At 44.2% G+C, this 20,597-nt stretch overlaps 1 protein-coding gene across 1 annotated transcript; it reads right to left on the reverse strand.

Moving 5' to 3' along the window:
* Window positions 1-18,873: 18,873 nt before the first annotated feature.
* LOC142303002 (olfactory receptor 11L1-like) lies at window positions 18,874-19,797 on the reverse strand. Its single transcript, XM_075344102.1, has one exon. The coding sequence runs from the start codon at window positions 19,795-19,797 to the stop codon at window positions 18,874-18,876; it is 924 nt and encodes a 307-aa protein (XP_075200217.1).
* Between the last annotated feature and the right edge of the window lie 800 nt (window positions 19,798-20,597).

Raw genomic sequence — 20,597 nt, forward strand, 5'->3', positions numbered from 1 at the left:
CTGTCCCACATCTTAAAGACTGTTCCCCTACCTCTGGCGGATTGGACTTGTGCCTCTCTCGGCTGTACGCCTCGGTTGTCCACTGATTCCTGACCTATGCCGCTAGCGTTTTGTGAGGGGAATGCTTTGCCTACTTCCGTGAGTATGGCCTTCCGGAACTGCTGCATTTTGGTTGACCTCTCCTCCACGGGAATAAGAGACAAAAAGTTCTCCTTGTAGCGTGGGTCTAACAGTGTTACCAACCAGTAATGATTGTCGGCCAAGATGTTCTTAACGCGAGGGTCACGAGACAGGCAGCTTACCATAAAGTCAGCCATGTGCGCCAGACTCTTAACAGCCAGGACTTCAGTAGCCTGACCAACAAGATGACTGAACATGCTGTCCTCCTCCTCCTCCTCCTCCTCCTCCTCCTCATCTACCCTGTCCTCTGGCCAGCCACGCTGAACCGAGGATATGACTGGTGTGCATGTCATATCCTCAATTTGGCCGGAGAGTTGCTCCATGTCTTCATCCTCCTCCTCGTCATAGTCCTCCACTGCACGTTGTGATGAGACGAGGCTGGGCTGTGTGTTATCACCCACACCCACTACTGTTTCTTGCTGCAACTCATCGCGCTCCGCCTGCAATGCATCATGTTTGTTTTTCAGCAGAGACCGTTTTAGAAGGCAGAGTAGCGGTATGGTGACGCTAATAATGGCGTCATCACCACTCACCATCTTGGTGGAGTCCTCAAAGTTTTGGAGGATGGTACATAGGTCTGACATCCATCTCCACTCCTCAGGTGTTATGTGTGGAGTTTGACCCATTTCCCGACGGCTTAGGTGATGCAGGTACTCAACAACTGCCCTCTTCTGCTCACATATCCTGACCAACATGTGCAGAGTTGAATTCCAACGCGTGGGGACATCACACACCAGTCTGTGAGCCGGAAGATGCAAACGGCGCTGAAAGCCGGCAAGGCCGGCTGAAGCAGTAGGTGACTTTCGAAAATGTGCAGACAGGCGGCAAACTTTTACCAGCAGATCAGACAGCTCTGGGTATGACTTTATAAACCGCTGAACCACGAGGTTGAGCACATGGGCCACGCATGGAACATGTGTCAGCTGGCCTCGCCTCAAAGCCGCCACCAGGTTCCGGCCATTGTCACACACGACCTTTCCTGGCTTTAGGTTCAGAGGTGTGAGCCAGTGATCTGCCTGCTGTTTCAGAGCTGTCCACAGCTCTTCTGCATTGTGGGGTTTGTCACCTATGCAGATTAGCTTCAGCACAGCCTGTTGCCGCTTCGCCGAGGCAGTGCTGCAGTGCTTCCAGCTTGTGACTGGTGTGGAGGGCACAGTGGATGAGGATGCGCAGGAGGAGGAGGAGGCTGAAGAGCATGACATTCCGGAGCTGTAGAGTGTGGGTGAAACACTGACTGAGGTAGGGCCTGCAAACCTTGGTGTGGGAAGGACGTGTTCCGTCCCTCGCTCAGACTGGGTCCCAGCTTCCACAATATTAACCCAGTGTGCCGTCAACGAGATGTAGCGGCCTTGCCCACAAGCACTTGTCCACGTGTCTGTGGTTAGGTGGACCTTGGGTGAAACAGCGTTGTTCAGGGCACGTGTGATGTTTTGTGACACGTGGTTATGCAACGCGGGGACGGCACACCGGGAGAAATAGTGGCAGCTGGGGACCGAGTAACGTGGGACAGCTGCCGCCATCAGGTCACGGAATGCTTCTGTCTCCACCAGCCTAAAAGGCAACATTTCCAGCGCAAGCAGTCGCGAAATGTTAGCATTTAGAACTGTGGCATGTGGGGTGTTGGCAGTGTATTTGCGCCTGCGTTCAAAGGTTTGCTGAATGGATAACTGAACGCTGCACTGGGAAGAGGACGTGCTTGATGATGGTGTTCTTTCTGCGTAGGCAACTGCAGGTGCAGGAGTGGAGGAGGCTTGTTCGCAGGCAGCATGGACAGGGGATTGGCTCGCATGCACAACCAGCGAAGACGTAGCAGTGACATCAGCAAGCACTGCTCCTCGACTCTGTTGTACTTCCCACAAAGTCGGGTGCTTGGCTGACATGTGCCTGATCATGCTGGTGGTGGTCAGGCTGCTAGTTTTGGTACCCCTGCTGATGCTGGCACGGCAGGTGTTGCAAATGGCCTTTTTAGAATCATCTGGATCCAACTTAAAAAACTGCCAGACTCGGGAAGACCTAACATTTGTACAGGCACCTTGTGTCGTCGTGTTGTTCCGGGGAACGGTTGCCTGACTTCTGCCTGGGGCCACCACCCTGCTTCTTACTGCCTGTTGTGATGCTACGCCTCCCTCCCCCTGTGCACTGCTGTCCTCGCTCTGCATATCCTCCTGCCAGGTTGGGTCAGTTACTGGATCATCCACCACGTCGTCTTCCTCTTCCGCACCCTGCTCCTCCTCCTGACTTCCTGACAATTGTGTCTCATCATCGTCCACCACTTGTTGAGACACGTTGCCAACTTCGTGAGAACGTGGCTGCTCAAATATTTGGCCATCTGTACAGACGATCTCCTCATGACCCACTTCAATATGAGCTGGCGAGAGGCCAGAATGTGTGAATGGAAACGTGAACAGCTCTTCCGAGTGTCCAAGTGTGGGATCATTAATGTTCGAGGAGGACGTGTACTCAGCCTGGTGGTAGGAAGGAGGATCAGGTTCAGAAATGTGCGGTGCAGTATCACGGCTACTGACACTTGACCGTGTGGAAGACAGAGTGTTTGTGGTGGTGCCAATCTGACTGAAAGCATTTTCTGCTATCCAACTAACAACCTGTTGACACTGGTCTTGGTTCAAGAGCGGTGTACTGCTGCGGTCCCCAAGAATTTGGGACAGGACGTGCGAGCGACTAGATGTGGCCCTTTGTTGTGGCGAAATTAGAGCTTGCCCACGACCTCGGCCTCTGCCTGCTCCACCATCACGTCCACTTCCTTGTTCCTTGCCAATGCCCTTGCGCATTTTGCAATGCTGTGCACTGCTGACGTGTATATTCACTACTTGTGCGTTATATTAAAGTTTCTGGAAATTGCACACAAGTGCACCTGTACGCTGCCACCAACAGGCACACACGTGCGGTTTTAAAAACCAAGCACGGACGCAATAAGAACCTAACAGGTTTTTTTGGGGAGCGACAATTACAGACAAGTCAGACACTATCTGGACTGTTTTACACTGTGTACACCAGCCCCAGATATGATGAAGGCTGGTATACGGTCACCACTACCCTGCCTGCCTGCCTGCCTGTATACTGGTACAATAGTCCTGACAAGGACTCTTTTGGTCACTAGCCTGTATTCAGACCTGGCTATACCCTGCCTGTATATAGCAACAGTAGTCCTGAGAAGGACTCTGCTACTGTACTCCGACCTGGCTATACCCTGCCTGCCTGTATACAACTAGAATAGTCCTGAGAAGGACTTTTGGTCACACTGTTTGCAGCCCTGCAACTGAAAAAGCTATAAAGGGCCGCAAAGCTTTCCCTGAATCAGCGACACTCTCCCTGCACTCACTGTCTGGATAGCTGTGAGCAGAGCACAGCGCACCGGCCGATATAAAGGCTCGGTCACGCTGTGCAGGCCGGCCAATCACTGCAATTCCACAACTAACAGGGCTGTGGCATTGCAGTGGTCTGCCAGCCAATCCCTGCATGAGGGCTGGCTCTCAAAAGAGCGCCAACATGCAGAAATGAAGACCACGAGTACAGCACGAGTATCGCGAGATTACTCGGTCCCCGCCGAGCAGCCCGAGTACAGCGATACTCGTGCGAGTACCGAGTAGTGACAAGCATGCTCGCTCATCACTAGTGTGCGCTTATCTGTCAGCACACACCCAGCAGCACTGAAGACACCATCTGAGACAACGCTGGCAGCTGGACACGACAGGATTTCCAAGACGTAAGTGGAGAGCTCAGGCCATTTTTCAAGATTTGAAGCCCAAAATGAGCAAGGCTCCAGTTGCAAAGTCATGGCATCGATGTTCATTTTGAGATACTCCTGTATCATCCTTTCCAGCCGTTGGCTATGTGTCAGGCTTCTTGTCTCTTGTGGCCTTGCAAAGGATGATCTAAAAAAATTATAAAACGATTCAATAAAATTGCTGTTACCAACACCAGATACGGTGCTGCTGGTACGGGTAGACTGTTGAAGATGACGAGACAGTCCCATGTTTGTCAAGTTACAACTGGGAGATTCACTCCGTGCACCACGGGGGTTTGGTGGAAAAGCCGAGCTAAGATCAAGTAACAGCTTCTGCTGATACTCCTGCATACGTGCATCCCCTTCTATGGCTGGAATTATGTCACAAAATTTGGACTTGTACCGGGGATCTAATAGTGTAGCAACCCAGTAGTCATCATCACTTCTAATTTTGACATTCCGAGGGTCATGCTATAGGTAGTGCAGCAAGAAGGCGCTCATGTGTCTTGCGCATCCATGCGGACCAAGTCCGCGCTGTGTTTGTGGCAGAGAGGTGCTAACCGTTCTTTCTTCCTCTGACATCTCCCCCCAACCTCTTTCAACTGAAATTTGACCAAGGTCTCCCTCATCTGCTAAGGTCTCCCTTATCTGCTGAGTTATCCATGTCCATGGACAGTTCGTCCTCCATTTCTTCATGTTCTCCTGCACCTTCCTCCACATTTTCCTTTCAACCATGCGCCCTTGTTGATACCTCTCCCCCACCGTCCCATGCCTGCCGCCTTTGTGAGGATGAACGTCTGGACCTTGTAGATGTTGGTATCCCTCGCACATATGAATCCTCATGTACTTCCTCCCCTTCCTGTTGTCCCACACCCTGACTCCGAATAGTGTTTAGTGTGTGCTCCAGTATGTAAATGACTGGAATTGTCATGCTGATAATGGCATTGTCAGCGCTAAACATATTTGTCGCCATGTCTAAACTTTGCAGAAGGGTGCATAGGTCATTAATCTGAGACCACTCCATCAGGGTGATCTGCCCCACCTCTGCATCTCGTTGTCCCAGGCTATACGTCATGACGTATTGCACCAGTGCTCGGTGGTGCTGCCACAGTCGCTGTAACATGTGGAGAGTCGAATTGCAGCGTGTCGCCACATCGCATTTCAGGCCATGAACCGGCATGCCGAAAGACTTCTGGAGCGATGCAAGTCGCTCAGCTGCGAAGCTTGAACGGCGGAAGTGAGCAGACAGTTTTCGTGCCCTGTGCAGAAGACCATCTAAGCCGAGATAGTGTGTTAAAAATTACTGGATAACAAGGTTCAACACGTGAGCCATACAAGGCACGTGTGTCACCTTGCCCAGGCGAAGGGCCGCACCCAGGTTTGCAGCATTGTCGCACATGGCCCTACCAGGCTGCAGGTTGAGTGGAGACAACCATTTACCAAACTCGGTCTCCAGAGCTGCCCACAACTCAGCCACTGTGTGACTCTTATTTCCAAGACTTTTCAAGCTAAAGACCGCCTAATGCCGTTGCGCTCTGCTGCCAGCATAGTAATGAGGTGTGCGTTTATTCCTTGTGCGCAGTTACAACACTGGTGGTCTGACCAGGCAGGCTTGGGGTGGCGATGGAGGACCCAGACGAGGTTGAGGAGGCAGAAGCGTTGGAGGAACTAAGACAGAAAGAGGATTGACGCACAAGTCGTGGGGACGGCAAGACTTGTTCAGCAGACCCTTCTCCATCTATCACCATAGTTACCCAGTGCCCAGTCAGCTACATGTAACGTCCCTGTCCATGCTTACTGGTCCAAGTATCGGTGGTGAAATGCACCCGTTCACACACATAGTTTCTCAAGGAAGCGGTGATGTTGTGTGCGACATGCAGGAGTAGCGCAGGCACACCTCTCTTTGAGAAGTAGTGGCAACTGGGCATCTGGTACTGGGGCACAGCGATGGACATAAGGTCTCAAAAATCTGCTGTGTCCACCAGGCGGAAAGGCAGCATTTCGGTAGCCAAGAGCTTACAGAAGGATAAAGTCAACCTCTTAGCTTTGTCGTCGGTCGGAGGAAATTACCTTTTATTTGTCCCCATCTGAGGGACAGAGATCTGGCTGCTGTGTGTAGACGGTGTTGAGTAGGGTGTCCCTGGAAAAATGCAGGTTTGTGAGGAAAGTGCAGGCGGAGACATGATGTTGCCTTCATCCAAAGTTGGTGCTAGCGATGTCTGAGAGAGCTGTACACCCGCACTTGTTTCCCTTTCCAAACCAATTGACAACCTGCCAAGCAAACTGCCTGTTGTGGTAAAGAGGTGTAAGGTCTGTGAGGAAGAACAGATGTGCCAGCTGTCCCCACAGTCATAGAAGATGAAAGTGCACAGATGCACTAGAAGGGGCAGGCAGTGGTTGGCCCGCTACGCTAGGCCGCATTGCAGCACAGTGAGCTTCCCACTGGGACTTATGATAGCTATTCATGTGACGATTCATGGAAGATGTTGTCAAACTGCTGAGGTTTTTGCCTCTACTTACAGATTCCCGACAAATTTTACAGATCACATGATTTGGGCGATCCTTTGCAAGGTCAAAAAAGGACCAGGCTAGGCAAGGCTTAGAGGGCATGCGACCTGCTGAACCACCCCGACTGGTGTTTAGAGGCAGAGTGGTGGCTGAGGATGCAGTTGTAGACGTGCTACCAGTACTCCGACTCTGTCCAGGAAGGCGCAAGGTAACTTCGTCGTCAGTTGCATCTTCTTCCACCACCTCTGTTGATCTCCTTGAGTGCCTAACTGTGGGTTGACAGTAGGTGGGATCTAGAACTTCATCATCAAGTGTTTGCACTCACCTCACCCTCAGACCCAGCCTCTTCCTGCCCTGACCGAATATTTAAGTTGTCATCTGTTTAAACATTAAAATCAATACATCTAGTTATCAAACATTTTATAGTAGGACATATATGTTCACAGTTCTGTTTATGTTGGAGGGCATAGTTTATTGATAAAGTTCTTATAAGGAATAAATATTAAGATATCCATATTGTATATACATAAGTGCTGACATGGTATATATATATATATATATATATATATATCCTTCCATCTGGAAGCTTATAGAGATTACACCATGTGACATGCGTCCAGCAGTAATTTCCCTATATGGTTTGAACAGTTGTCATATAACATGACACGATGGGGCTACTCCTGCTCCTGCACATCGTCAGCTGTCCCAGAATCCTTCCAGGCTGCAAGATGAACACATGCTGAAAAGCCTACAGTGTATCACCCCTGCCTTACCATTCAGGATCCAAGGAGAGATGGATGAAGATTTTCTATTGATCAGTATGGACTCATTGAACTCTTTTACGTAAGCTAATGCAGTATATATTTTTTTCCTTTTCTGTAACTGAACTGCAACTTTATAATTTAGCAATCATTTTTATCAGATATAAACTTTATTTTTTACACATTTTGTAGTCCATTTTTTATGCGTCTTATCGCGTATTTGAAGAAAAATATATTTAAGAGTATATTTTTAACATCATCACAATCTGGTATCTGTGTCTCTTCATCATCAGTATGCTCCTCATTGTCTCCACCAACAGGTGTTACAGTTTGTGAATGAGGTTCTACATTATGCTCAGAAACGTGGTCATCAGGGCCTGAATCTGAGTCACAAAGCTTCTGGGCATCATTGTAGACCATTTCCTGGTCTGTACTCACTGTAGCTTGAGAGCAGACCTCAGATTCCCAGGCTATAGTGTGACTGAACAGCTCTGCAGACTCAGCCATCTCTGGTACACCATACTCTGTAGGGCGGGTGGAGACTTTAGAGCTGGGAGATAGCAAATGCGATTGTGATGACAACTCAGAGGACTGTTGTTTTTGGATTTAGAAGTTGAGGTGGAGGAGAGGCCACTTGTTGTAGCACTTGAGATCCATTCAAACATGTGCTTACTGGTTTAGCCATTGGTGACTGTTCACACACAGCCACCGGTCCTGTCCACAGGCTATTTAATCTTAGCAGCACTTGCCTGGGCCTGTCCCGCCCACAGCTGTGATTCAGTCACAGGTACAGGAATGAAAAGCACCAGGTAAGTGCTGCCTCAAGCAGTTCTGCATTAAAGGTGTGAGGCCATATGGCACCCCAAATAAAATATAATATTTAGTGTAGGACTGCCCCATGGGATTTGCCGTGACGTTGGCGGGGTGGCTCAAAATATTGCAATCCCCATTTATCAATACAGTATAGAAATTGTGCTGGCTCCTTCTTTTGAATCTACCTTTGTTCCAGTTGTTTTGTTCCGTAAGAAAGGGAGCACATCGGATTGTCCACTGAACGTAGTAGACATCTTACTTTTGCTGGAAGATGGCCTATCTTCAGCAGATTTTAATGTAGCTTTCCCACCTTCCCCACGGACACAAACTTTTTTTCCTTTTACAACACGCCTGTTCCCCTTTCCACCAGCATCTGTCATTTTGCCACTCATTTTGTTAGTGACAAGATTGTGCACTTAAAATGTGGTAGCAAAAATTGAGAGGTGGTGTAAATTGCAGCGGTGGTCTAGCTTTATTAACAGCTGAAGAACCAACACTGACTATCCCTGACAATGCAACTATGGCCCTAAAACTGGCAGCACTCTTTGCTATTATAATAGCTTAGAAAAAAAGGGCAGCAGGGTACAATGCAGAGGTGCTGGAAAATGCTTGGCACCAGTAGGACACTAATGGAGTACAGCAGCCACTTTTTGGATGGCACTAACTGGCAGCACTCTTTGCTATTAAAATAGCTTTGCAAAAAAGGGCAGCAGGGTACAATGCAGAGGTGGTGGGACTTGCTTGGCACAAGTGGGACACTAATGGAGTACAGCAGCCACTTTTTGGATGGCACTAACTGGCAGCACTCTTTGCTATTAAAATAGCTTTGCAAAAAAGGGCAGCAGGGTACAATGCAGAGGTGGTGGGACTTGCTTGGCACAAGTGGGATACTAATGGAGTACAGCAGCCACTCTTTGGATGGCACTAACTGACAGTACTCTTTTCAATTAAAATGGCTTTGCAATACTGTGCAGGAGGGTACAGTGGCCGGGTTGTGCGTCAGTGTAGAGAAAAGGAAGCCTCACTTTCTATGCCTCCTAATGATGAAATGCAGCAAGGAATTCTCTGAGCTTAGGTACACATACGCTGTTATCTGAAGCTGTATACAGCGTTTCCACGAACCTGACTGTCACCTATGGCTCTGAGCCCGAAGAAATGAGCCCTGAAAAGGGCTGAAATAAACCTCTGTCCCTAATGAGTAGAGCGCTGTGTGTATAGCGTACATAGCTGGACTGGCGACAGGAGCTGCGTGAGCGGTGACTGTCACCCAGACGCAGAAGGCAGACAATGGCGCCGTGAGGAAAAATGGTCGTATTTATAATGCAAGGACATGTGACATTCACAGCCTATGACACATGCCCTTGCTTGTCTGGCAAAAAGTCCACTTAGCCGTGTGTGTGTCTGGGATTGGCTGACATGCTGGCCCACCCCACTACACGCGCGCTTAGGGAAGAAAAAAAATTTAAAAAAAAAATGTCGATCGGAATTCTCTCAGCATCACAGATCTAAACCGCGTCCCCCCCGCACACTATACGCTGAAATTAGATAATAGTGTAAATCACAGAGTGACTCACACTATTACAGTGAAAAGCCGGCTTGTAATTAGCTAGGCTTTTTGCTGATAGAACCGTTCTCAAACCTAACTCGAGCTGCCGAACTTTTAGCAAAAAGCTTGCATTCTAGTTCTACCAAGAAAAGAAAGTTCAAATAACTGCCATTTGCCATTCATCTGTGTGCCATATATATATACATATATATATATATATATATATATATATATATATATATATATATATATGTGTGTGTGTTTTTATATTTTATTGTTTAATTCTTTAAGTATATTTGATTTGCTGTACATAGACTTTGTAATCTTTGTTATTCCTTGATTAAAAATATACAAAATGTAATACGTAAAATCATGTGTTTTTATCATAAAACATTTGTATGAGTAATTTTCATCAAAAAATGAAAATATCTCGAAATCCTGATGTGATAGCCAAAAACGGAGTTCATATTCGTAATCAGCAGGCAACATTGACTTAAAATATTGTTTTAAAACCTTTTGCCAGAAAAATTGCGTTGACCAGTGTTATTGCACATTTGGGAGGGCCATCTCATATTTTTCAGAGTGCCCTTTCTCATACATTTGGTGGGCACTCATTCATACATTTGGCAGGGCCCTCACTCATATATTTGGGAGGGTCTTCTCTCATACATTTTGTAGAGCCCTCTCATACATTTGGGAGGGCCCTCAAGTGGTCCAACTCCAGAAATTTATGAGGGCCCTCCCTCTTGTTCTTGTTCTTTTCATCCTGGTCTGAATTACCCTCCCCATCTGGCTCAATCTGGAAGTAGGACTACCTCGCTGAAGTGGCAACATATTCTGCTTAAATTATGATTATGCACAAAAATGCCTGCAAACAGTTTGCTGAAAGCAAGCAGACTAAGGACATGGATTACAGGAACTGTGTCCTCCGTTCTGAGGAGACCAAGATAAACCTATTTGGTTCAGATGGTGTCATGCCTGTGGCAGCAACCAGGTGAAGAGTATAAAGGCCTAAAGAGTATGCTGCCTAAAGTCAGGCATGGTGGTGGGAGGGTCATGAGTTGGTACTACATGACTGCTTCCAGCTGTAGCAGTGTAGTGCTAAGATGTTAGTGGCCATCAGGAATCCAAATTTATAGTCTGCCTTTAAGAAACTCTTTAAGGTATTAGACTGCAACAGTTTAGTTTATATTAGCTTGTTTTTCTGTAATTTTCTCAGACACCTGGAGTTATAGTTCTAGTATCAATATTTAGTGAAATAGCACATGTTTATAGTATCACTCTGTACCACATAGTTCTCTTATCAATCTTTAGTGAGAATGTACTTGTTTATAGTATGGTAAAACATCTGGTACCAGGAGTATTTGGCATGTCTCATCTGGTACCATATTTGTCCGATGTAGATTGACATCTGAAGAGTTGACCACTCAGAAGAGGAATTCTATATTGAACAAATGGAACCTGTTAGAGTTTGTGTAACACTTGGTTACGCAAGCAATTTGTTTTCAAGTGAGATATAGACTGGTGAAGATTACAGCAAAGTCAGAAGTCTGTTTACCTGTGGAGGGGACGACCATTGACACCACAGTGTGGATCGTAGGAGTTTCTCTGTCTTCGCTGTTTTGATACTCACAGCTGATTCGCCCGGACAGATGATGTGTTACTCCTGGTGAAGACTTTTCTATGTAGTGTGCAATGTAAGTACTTTATCTTTCTGATTTATATTATGCAAAGGTGTACGCAATATCACACTATTTCCTGTAATCATTGAATCATTTTAATAAAACTAATTGTCGTATCAGATCCCTTTAAATAAATGGCAAAACAAGCGGCTACAGTTCATTGAGTGAACCATGAATGTCAACATGTACTGTGACACACTGAAGCCAAGCATGATCCACTCCCTTTGAAAACTAGACCACACGGCGATATTCAAACAATACAATGACCCCAAACACTCCTCCAAGACGACCACTTCCTTGCTAAAGAAACTGAGGGTAAAAGTGCTAAACAGGCCAAGCATCTACAGACCTAAACTCTATTCAATATTATCCGTGTCAAAACACGCAAGGAAAATAATTCATAAATATGCATAAACTTTATTTAAGTACATAACAAACAGCCAATAAAAATTGGACAAAGTCCAAAAAATACATATGAGGTAACAATAACAAAAGGTAAAAAAGAGGGCTCACCCAAACCCTCCCACAGAATAACAGGCACCAGAGACCTCAAAAAAACTTTCTGCACAGTGTAATAAATAATCTAAAAAGATCTATTGTATCCACTAGTGGTCTCTGTGTAGGATATATCACTAATGGGCATGATGTAAAATTTACATTCCTAAAAGTATCTAATCGGATTTTCAAAGGTATGATTTACCCATAGTGAAAAGAGATGCATGCTGCCAGCAACACGTAGGAGGGAAGGAGTCCCAAATCCCGAACGTGCGAGTTTCCTTGGTGGGGCACTTTTTTTGAGGTGCCTGGGGCCTGTTATTCCTTGGGAAGGTTTGGTTGAGCCCTCTTTTTTACCTTGTGTAATCACTATTTTTTAGACTTTGTCCAGTTTTTGTTGGTTGTTTGTTATCTATTTAAATAAAGTTTATACATATTTATTAGTTAGTCTCTATGCGTGTTTTGACACGGATAGTATGAATGGATTTTGGAGTAAATTCCATTTATATTTCCCTATGTGGGGACAGTAGTTTATATAACGCAATAATGATGTTCAGATACATTTCTTGTTCCCTATATGTCTGTGGTTAGTTGTATATAGACCTAAACCCTATAAAGCATCTATGGGGCCTCCTCAAATGGAAGATAAAGGAATACAAGGTCGCTAACATCCACCAGCTCTGTGATGTCATCATGGAAGAGGGAAGAAGATCCAGTGGCTCATGTGAAGCTCTAGTGACATGTCCAAAAAGGAAAAGACAAGGCATTCACCAGGGATGCAACGGGATGGATGTTTAATCCAGCAAAAGGTTACATGTTTAGGCTTGTGAGAGGGGGGGCACACAGCACAGTGACGACGGCCGTTTCTCACCTGTGTTTGGCACTTCTACGAATCCAGCAAGCGCAGGCACAAAATGACCATCTTTACCGTGCTGTGTGCACCCCCTCCCTCACAACCCTACACATGTAACCTTTTGCTAGATTAAAACACCCGTCTTGTTGCATCTCCGGTGAGTGCATTGTGGTTTTTTTTTTTTTGTTTGTTTTTTGTATATATCGTGGATTCTTGGACTTTGACTAAAGTGCACCACGGAGTATCAATAAGGATAAGCGTATAAGAGTATCAATAAGGATAAGTGTTTGAGTTGGGAACTCACTACTTGTGGTGCAGAAAAGTGGTTCTCAAGTGCCCAGTTTTTCCTCCTATGGACTTCCTGAAGCTCTAGTGACCTCCATGCCCAAGAGAGTCAAGGCAATGCTTGTAAATAATGGTGACCACACAAAATATTCACACCAAGGGCACAATTTTGTCTTTTTCATTTAGGCGTGTACTCACTTTATTTGCCTATACTTTTGACATTAATAGCTGTGTGTTGAGATATTTAGAGGGCACCCAAGATTTACACTGGTATACAATCTGTACACTGACCACTTTACATTGTATCAAAGTGTCAGATTTTCAGAGGTGTCCCATGAAAAGATATAATAAAATATTTACAAAAATGTGATATACTGATCATCCATTGGTTAGGCTGGCAACCTGGCACCAACTAACAGTCCCACACAAAGCAATGCAATGCCCTTCAGTATTACAAAGTCAAATGATACACTATTAAAATGGGTATAACAACACTGTGAAAAAATATTTTCCGTATAACATTTCTTCAAAGAAGGAGCTCAAAAGTCCCAAATAACGATTAATAATCTTTATTTCATAAATAAACACACAGTTAAAAACGATGTGTACAGCAAAAAAAACAGAGATTATAGCAGCATAAAAATAGTGCACATAGAAAAAGTCTACAATGGAAAAAAGTGACATGTGCTTAGCAGCATTTATAAAGTTGCTCCCTGACACGTTAAGTCCGTTCGTATTGAGGGCATCAATATCATTGCATTTCTTCAAAGAATCCCATACCGCCCTTATCAAGCTCATAATAAACTCAGGGACCACATTATACTCATTGCTACCTATGGAAATCAATAGTCACAAGAAATCCAAAGATGTATACGTTCAGTGCAAAGTAACCCAGTAACGAGTGGATGACGGATCTGTTCAAGATCGTGGCTGGACACTAATCCCACATGGAAACAGTACCATTGCCATTGTATCATGTCAAACCGGCCGCCTCTGGCTAAGAGCAACCCCAATTGGGGACTGCACTCACTGCTGTGTGTCCGCTAAGCCGGCCGACCCCCCAAACAGATCAGTCAGTCACAAGTTCAAAGTTACCTGGGTATATTAAGTCAGCATGCCGCCAGTCTCTTACCCCGACGTACGTTTCGCACCCGGCTTCAATGGCGAACAGATCCGTCATTATGCTGCTATAATCTCTGTTTTTTTGCTGTACACATCTTTTTTAACTTTGTGTTTATTTATGAAATAAAGATTATTAATCATTATTTGGGACTTTTGAGCGACTTCTTTGAAGAAATGTTATATGGAAAATAATTTTTCACAGTGTTGTTATAGTTATACAATGGGAGTGTCCGGTTACATAAAGACCTCGTTTGTGTTAACACTATTAAAATGGGGTATTAGTTGGTAACTTGGCAAAAGTATGCGAACTGTAAACTCCAATAGTATCCATTGTCATCATAGTCTCTACACCAACTACATTGAATTTTTTTATTTACCATAAAATTACTTGTTTATTATAAAATATAAAAATGTATTTATATGGATTAATATTGATCTAAGTCAACCATGAGCTGATGGGTGGGAAAGGCTTGGAAATTGACCGTGTTCAGATCTTCACACCCTTTCTATCTTTTCTCATTCACACAGTTAAGGCTGCTTTACACGCTGCGATTTTGCTAGCAAGATCGCTAGCATGCGTACCCGCCCACATCGGATGTGCGTCATGGGCAAATCGCTGCCCGTGGCGCACAACATCGCTCGGACCCGTCACACTACTTACCTGCCTAGCAACGTCGCTGTGACCGTCGAACTGCCTCCTTTCTAAGGGGGTGGTTCGTTCTGCATCACAGCGACGTCACTAAGCGGCCGCCCAATAGAAGCGGAGGGGCGGAGATGAGCGGGACGAACATCCCGCCCACCTCCTTCTTTCCTCATTGCCGGCGATTGCAGGTAAGGTGAGGTTCCTCGTTCCTGCGGTGTCACACATAGCGATGTGTGCTGCCGCAGGAGCGACGAACTACATCGTACCTGTAGCAGCAACGATATTTGGGAATGGAGGAGCGTGTCAGCGAGCAACAATAAGGTGAGTATTTTTGCTCGTTAGCAGTCGCTCGTACGTGTCACACGCAACGACGTCACTAACGAGGCCGGATTTACGTGACGAATTTCGTGACCCCAACGACATCTCGTTAGCAATGTCGTTGCGTGTAAAGCGGCCTTTACACATCAGCATTTTAGATGTGACATAAAAACCCTAGTTTCTGTGAAAGGCTTTTAGCCACTCTCATGGTCGAAAAAAAGAGGCTGAAAAGAGTTAAAGTAAAGCCATTTTTAAAGCAATGGTAAAAGGCAACAAATTGTATTACAGCTAAACTCAGAAAAAGTGTCTTAAGACAAATAAACATCTTATAGAATTTTTTCTGCAAGTTGCTGACTCTGACCAATGTAAACATTTTTGTGATTTGCTTTACATATATTATCTAAAATGGCCACCACCATTTTTCTTATTGCAGAAGATGGACTCTGTTAGAAAGGTTCACATGACTTTGGACCCGTGGAAGCATCGTCAATCGGTGCGAAATGGCTGTTGTCCGTGTGCATACCATCTTTGCACCCTCCCCCTATGCCTGAATAAAACAAAGCATTCTGAAAAATCTACAGACCGGTGAGTGCCTCAATTTCTTCATATTTTAAGGTTCGCATGACTTTGGTTTGCCTACACTATATAATGCGATAGCTATGAGGCATTACTCAATCAGGACAGACTATCATAGTCTGTATAAAAGCAAATCTAGATAGTGAGAGGATGTCATAATTCTCAGTTTATGCCCCACACATTAGATAGTTGTGAGGGAAGCAATGGTTTGGCTGATTATTTGCTAGGCAGCTTTATCGTCCAACTCTCGCACATCTAAGTGCATATGCTCCACTGACCGATACTGTGTTCTCAGTGAGGGAGCCATTGTCAGATTTCTTGCAGTAGATGATCTTTTATTGAATAAAAAGATTGGGAAATCTAACATGGCTGATCCCTATTTTCCATGACATTCATCTGTCGGGGGAGCTATACATTCTAGAATACTGTCTGAATCCATGGATATCGGCAGGTGCGACTCATGTTAGTATGTTGGAAACCAAAGTACAGAAATGATCTCTCACAACCAGGGTTTACCTTCAAAGTTCCAGTGATAATAGAAAAGCAGCTCCGATCTGCAATAGAACACCAAGAATAAGGCGGTGCACGCTCCAAAGACAGCAAGTATCCAGGGCAATCCAAAAAGAAGAAAGACCGAGCGGCTTCACTCCAACATCCATTTAAAACTTGGATTTATTTCTGAGTGAAGGTGTGCATAAAAATAGAAGTGGCGAAGCCGGGTGTAGGCTCCCTCTGGACTACGGCTGTTTCACGCTCACATGGGCTTCTACGGGTCCATGGAAAATGGACGGGACACTCCCCCTAAAAGGAAACACCCGGACCACGTCACTGCTTAATTAAAAACAAACACAGAGAGCTTCTTACAAGACCTCAGAATAATCATATATACAAGAGAACAATCGTAGGAGTACACAAAAAATGAAGAAACAACTTATTTTACTGTGAAACAATAAGCTTAGAGGAAGACAGACCGATCATTTCTGTCATTCAAACCTAGGCTCCCCTGTGCCTTGTATTTAATAATTAATTAATAAAAAAAAATAATTTCTTGCAAAAAGCAAGTTTGTGGTTTATGCTGGTTTGTGATGGTGGGATATGGGGGGAGGTGTATCTTGCTGTACAGATTCCTATTTTAAGCTTGTTTTACTATCCATTCTGTGTACATTGTATTGTTTGTAAGTAATCACCCCCTATAGTGCAAGGTTATAGCCTCTTGAGGCGCTTACATCCCTGGGTGTGGGGGGAGGTGGGCCTAGAGTCCACCTACTGTAACATTTTTGCTTACCTGAGGGGATGAGTCAGCCTGTTTGGGAACTTCAAGATTGAAGCAGGAAGATTGAACCTCTGGGAGAAACTGGCTTCTGAGAGAGACCTAGATATTTATCAGCTACCGGACTATGTCTTACTGGACTAATGTTACCCTCTTTTTTTGTGGATTACTTTATGGACCATTTGATTTGCTTGGAATAAATGATCTTTGGATTATTCAGCAATCTTTCGCTCTGTTGATTGTGTGATATGGGAGAAGGACCCCGTGACACTGTTTTGTGTCCATATGGCAGGTTTTACATTGGTAAGACTATTAGACCAATGTATATGCAGTTCAAGGAACATTTAAATTCTGTCAGCTTGGGCAAGGACTCCCCACTGCTTAATGAACATATACGAGATGAACATAATAGTAATCCCAATTGCTTAAGATTTGCCGGGTTAAAGCCCTGTCACACATAGCCATGTCGTTAGCGAGATCTCTGAAACGTCACAGGTTTTGTGACACAACAGTGACCTCGCCAGCGATTTTGCTACTTGTGGCAAATAGCAGTGACCGGCCCCAGGCTGCGATATCGCCGATCGTACCTGAGAGTCCTGGTTCATTTTTTGATCTTTGGTGTCCAGCCGGGCAGCATACATCGCTGTGTTTGCATTATACGGATTGCTGTATCGTTGCAACGTCATTAATTAGATCTGCCTGTTTGACAGCTCACTAGTGACCATGTAGTGATGTACCAGCGATCCTGGCCAGGTCTTATCATTGTTGGGATTGCTGGGACATCGCTATGTGTAATGTGACCCTTAGTAAGAGTTAATTGCCCCTCACAAAGTAGAGATTTTCATAGATTACTTCTTCAAACAGAAGCAAAATTAATTATTAAATACAAGGCACAAGGGAGCCTTCATTTTATTAACAGAAATGATCAGTCTGTCTCCCTCTAAGCTCATTGTTTCACAGTAAAATAAGTTGTTTCTTCTTTATTTTTTGTACTCCTACGATTGTTCTCTTGTATATGTGATTATTCTGTGGTCTTGTAAGAAGCTCCCTGTTTTTGTATTTAATTAAGCAGTGACGTTGTCCGGTCCGGGTGTTTCCTTTTAGGGGGAGGGTCCCGTCCATTTTCTATGGACCTGTAGAAGCGCATGTGAGCGTGAAACAGCCATAGTCCGGAGGGAGCACCTACCTGCCTTCGCCACTGCTATTTTTATGCACACCTTTTCTCAGAAATAAATTCAAGTTTTACACAGATGTTGGAGTGAAGCCGCACGGTCTTTCTTCTTTTTGGATTGCCCTAAAGTTAGTCTATTTTATATAAAGAATGGGAAAGAAAGCCATAATACACTGAACAACTTGATCACATTTGACAGAACAATAGTGAAAAAAAGATAAAGGAGAGACAGGAGGCTCACTGTGTCGACAGGCAAGTGTTAGAAACAAACAGTGCGGCAAGCTGTAAATAGTGAATAGCTATAGCAAACATGCCGGCTACCTTCAATGTATCCATGCATTAACTTTGACGGGGTCAAGTAACGGTCCGAGGTCAGAAGCCAGGAGGTAACAACAAAAACAGGGAGTGGGCAGAGAGGAGTCAATGAACGTCCTGGGTCAAAAACTAAGATCAGAACACGAGCACAAGCCAAGAGCACAACTACAGAACCAGAGAGTATGACTGGCGAGGTTCTGGGAGAGCATGCTCAGTAATGAAATAGAGCAATTACCAGGAAGGTGGAACACCTGAGAACACACCTCCCAGAAACTGGATGGAATCTAGTAGGTGAAACAACCTGTCAGCTAGTGCTCAATTAAACACAGCAGAGCATCTCCAAATGCAAGATGCTCTGCACAAGTCACTGCTGGCTCTGAAGTTTAGGAAGGTGCGGCAGAGCATCACCTGCACAGAGGAATCATGACAGAGTACAGATTAAGAAGACCTTAGAATGTTCTACACATTTTTAAGGGCAGTCGTAGGCTTTGAAACACTTTCAATTTGGTGAATCTAACAAATTTCAAAAAATTCACTTCTCAACTAATCACATCTGATTTAGAAAACCTTTGACAAGTTGTTTCACAGGTTCATGGAATTGTTGATAAAATGGTCTTTCTAATTGCTTCGTTGATATCTTTATTTCTTAAACTGTAAATTAAGGGGTTAATTAATGGAGTCACCACGGTGTATAGAATTGAGAATATTTTACGTATAGTAATAGATTGTGCAGTTTCTGGGACCAAATAAATAGAAAATAGTGCCCCATAAAATATGGACACTACTAATAGGTGAGATCCACAGGTGGTGAAAGCCTTCTGTCTTTGGGTGACGGACTGGAGTCTCAGGATGGTATATATAATATACACATATGAGATGACGACTATTAGGAAGGGGCACACCAGTACAGGGAAGCAGAGGACCAATGCCAGTACCTTAATCATGAACACACTGGAACAAGACAAATCTAATAAGGGATCAATTTCACAAAAGAAGTGATCAATAACATTAGACCTGCAGAAGTGGAGCTGAGATACATTCACTGATTGAGTCAATGCTGCAGAAAAACCCAAAAACCAGGACGAAATGATGAGCTTGAGGCAAACCATGGAGCTCATGATAGATTCATAATGTAAGGGGTGACATATGGCCGTGTACCTGTCATAAGACATAACGGTCAATAGAAAACATTCTGAAGCTTCTGAATAAGCGAAGAAAAACAACTGTGTAATACAAGCAGAAAGCGTAATGGAGGAGCCATTATTCAGAACCACAAAGAGCATATTTGGGACAATATCGGAGGACAAGATGATGTCAGATGTGGTGAGCTGCGTAAGGAAGAAGTACATGGGGCAGTGGAGGCTCTTGATGGAGGACACCAGAGAAATAACCAAGAGGTTTCCACATATTGTTGTAATATAAATTATGATGAGTAGAAGAAACAACACAATTCTGAAGGTGTGGAGGCCTGGAAATCCAAGAAGAAAGACCGAAGTTACGTTGTTCCTTTCCATGTCCTGTAAAATACAGATTTTTATAAAGGAACCTTGTGTCTCCATGTTACTAAGAAATAAAGAATACAATGAAATAAAGAACACACATCCAACAAAGAAGAAAATAAAGTAAGTCATACAATCGATAAAAGTATCCGACCAACAAGTCAACTAAGAAACAAATTAAAAAAGACTTCCCAATCTTCAACCCAAAGTTCGGGTTACATCCTCATCCACTCGTTTCAATTACCTTAACCTCCAAGAATCAGAAAGAAATAGAACATTTAGAATTACCGTCCTTTCTACTTACAAGTTTTTAGTCCTCGGTGACAGCAGACATGACATGGGTGGAGATAGTTATAAAAAATACCCCGACCTATGTCACTTCTTTTATAAGCAGGGAATAATCTCTGTAGCGTTTGATGTCCATCTCTGGGGAACATCCCGTAATAAATGGAAAAAAGGTGAGAATTATCAGGAGGAATTATTTGTAGATTTTACTTAATTAGCAAAATATTGTTTTTCTTTGAACTAAAAATTGTTCTTTGTTTATTTAAAAATCCAAGAATCTGTAAAGAAGAAAATTAACAAATTTGTTAATAAAATGAAGAAATGATAAATAAATTGGTCATATAGGATTGGCAGACATTTAGCTGCTTTCCTCTTCATTTTCAGCACACTATTTTGCCTTCTTGTACATCCTTAATATTGTCTAGAGGCAAAACAAGTTTAAAAGCTCATTATAAAATTGTACAGTAACTTTTATGGCACAATCAGCTTGCTTAGTAAATCTCCTAAAGAGACTTTACACTCCACGGGGT

This window comes from Anomaloglossus baeobatrachus, chromosome 4, assembly GCF_048569485.1.
Source record: "Anomaloglossus baeobatrachus isolate aAnoBae1 chromosome 4, aAnoBae1.hap1, whole genome shotgun sequence".
NCBI classification, from domain to species: domain Eukaryota; kingdom Metazoa; phylum Chordata; class Amphibia; order Anura; family Aromobatidae; genus Anomaloglossus; species Anomaloglossus baeobatrachus.

Excerpts from the sequence above, each read along its gene's own strand:
- LOC142303002 (XM_075344102.1), bottom strand. The coding sequence starts at position 19,797 with ATGGAAAGGAACAACGTAACTTCGGTCTTTCTTCTTGGATTTCCAGGC.